The sequence below is a fragment of the Trachymyrmex cornetzi genome, unplaced genomic scaffold (assembly GCF_001594075.2).
Source record: "Trachymyrmex cornetzi isolate Tcor2-1 unplaced genomic scaffold, Tcor1.1 scaffold1012, whole genome shotgun sequence".
In the NCBI taxonomy this organism is placed as follows: Eukaryota; Metazoa; Arthropoda; class Insecta; order Hymenoptera; family Formicidae; genus Trachymyrmex; species Trachymyrmex cornetzi.
Genome location: NW_017295557.1, coordinates 62253 through 63902, shown reverse-complemented (window position 1 = coordinate 63902; position 1650 = coordinate 62253). Strand labels below are relative to the sequence as shown.

At 33.0% G+C, this 1650-nt stretch overlaps 1 protein-coding gene across 1 annotated transcript in view; it reads left to right on the top strand.

Moving 5' to 3' along the window:
• Nucleotides 1-512, top strand: part of LOC108757747 (RCC1 and BTB domain-containing protein 1) — a gene marked incomplete at its 5' end in the record, with an annotated part of 5454 nt that extends 4942 nt beyond the window's left edge. The window contains one exon of the mRNA XM_018502292.1: nucleotides 449-512. Within this exon, the coding sequence (XP_018357794.1) occupies nucleotides 449-499 (51 nt within the window). The remainder of the gene's footprint in view (nucleotides 1-448) is intronic.
• Between the last annotated feature and the right edge of the window lie 1138 nt (nucleotides 513-1650).

Genomic DNA, 1650 nt, shown 5'->3' with positions numbered 1-1650 from the left:
TTTAAACGGTTATAACAAAAAAACTAGTCATGATCAAGCTTTGTGCCTATGGATACTTTTGATCAGTGGGTCAAGAACTATAACATACTAAAATTTCAGCCAATTTAACCGAGGGCCAAAATCCTATGATTTTGTGCGGGGTCCTTTAGCGTCACTCTTTAACTTTTAATTTTTCAATTACTTTTTTTTATTAACTTAACTTTTAATTCAATTAATTTCATTATACATTAACTTGTATCTTAACTAAGTTAAATTTTCAAGGTTGTTAACTTTAATTTAACTTAGTTAAAAGAAAAAATTAATTTACCCAATCCTGGATACAACAATATTATTTTTCAGATCTATTTAGCTAAATTTGTTGATACATCAGCAAAATTATTCTTTCCATGCATTAATTATACAAAATATATCTTTATTTTACACTTATTTATACCACTGCAATTTTTAGGAATTGAAAGAATATTGTTCCAAGTTTATGGAGAAGGAAGGAATACTATAATGACTCACACCCGTTATCGTAGTTTTGGCAGAAATACTGCAAATGACGCCAAATGAATATCCTTAAATGGATTTTCACCGGAAAAAAGTTAAAGCCAAAAATGTTTAAATAGAGTTATATATCGCGCTTTGCGTGGAAAGCCCCTAGGCAAAAGGGAGATATTGTTTGCGGAATTTCACTCCAGCAATATATAACATTATTTAAACATTTTTGACATTAAACTTCTCTTCCGGTGGAAATCCTTTGAAGGACATAGATCAATTCACATCATGTGGAGTATTTCTGCCACAACTCATGGTAATCAGGCATGTATGATTTCCGAAAGTTCAGCCAATTTAAGGTTGTAAGAAGAATGCAATATGTTAAGAATTGCTTGAAATTTGGACATAGCTTTATCTATAAAGCATGCTTTTATGAAAATTTTTTCAGATTTTTTGACCAGCTCATTTTTTTGTAAATTAATAAAAAAATTCTGGATTTTATAATAGACTATCTCTCTTTCTCTTATAGGAGACTCGATTCTATGTATCTGTTTTCAACAAATATTAATATTTGACAGGGTTGAATAGTGCCAAGTTAAAAAGCTAAAAGTTAAGTTAAAAAGTTGAAAAGTTAAATAATTTTAACTTAACTTAGTTACATTTTAGACTCTTAACTTTTTAACTTTATTTACGTGTATGCATAAGTTTTTTCTGGTTTTTTGGTAAAAAAAAACACGTAATTTTCAAGGGAAATTAATTTTTTTTTATTCAAAATATTGGCCATCGGCTTCTACACATTTCGCCCATCTTTCAGGTAATTTATGAATACCATGCCAGAAAAACTGCTTGTCTTTTGCGGCAAACCATTCGTCGAGCCATTTTCCAACTTCCTCGAAATTGCTGAAGTGCTGCTCTGCGAGCGCGTGCCCCATTGATGCGAAGAGGTGATAGTCAGATGGCGCCAGGTCTGGGGAGTACGGCGGGTGCGGAAGGATGTCCCATCCAAGCGATTTCAAGGTGTCTTTCACTAGTTTTGCTGTGTGAGACGGCGCATTGTTGTGTAACAGAATCACTTTGCCATGTCTTCTGGCCCATTCCGGTCGTCTTTCGATTAATGCGTGGTTTAAATTAATCATTTGTTGGCGATAGCGTTGTGTATTAACGGTTTCG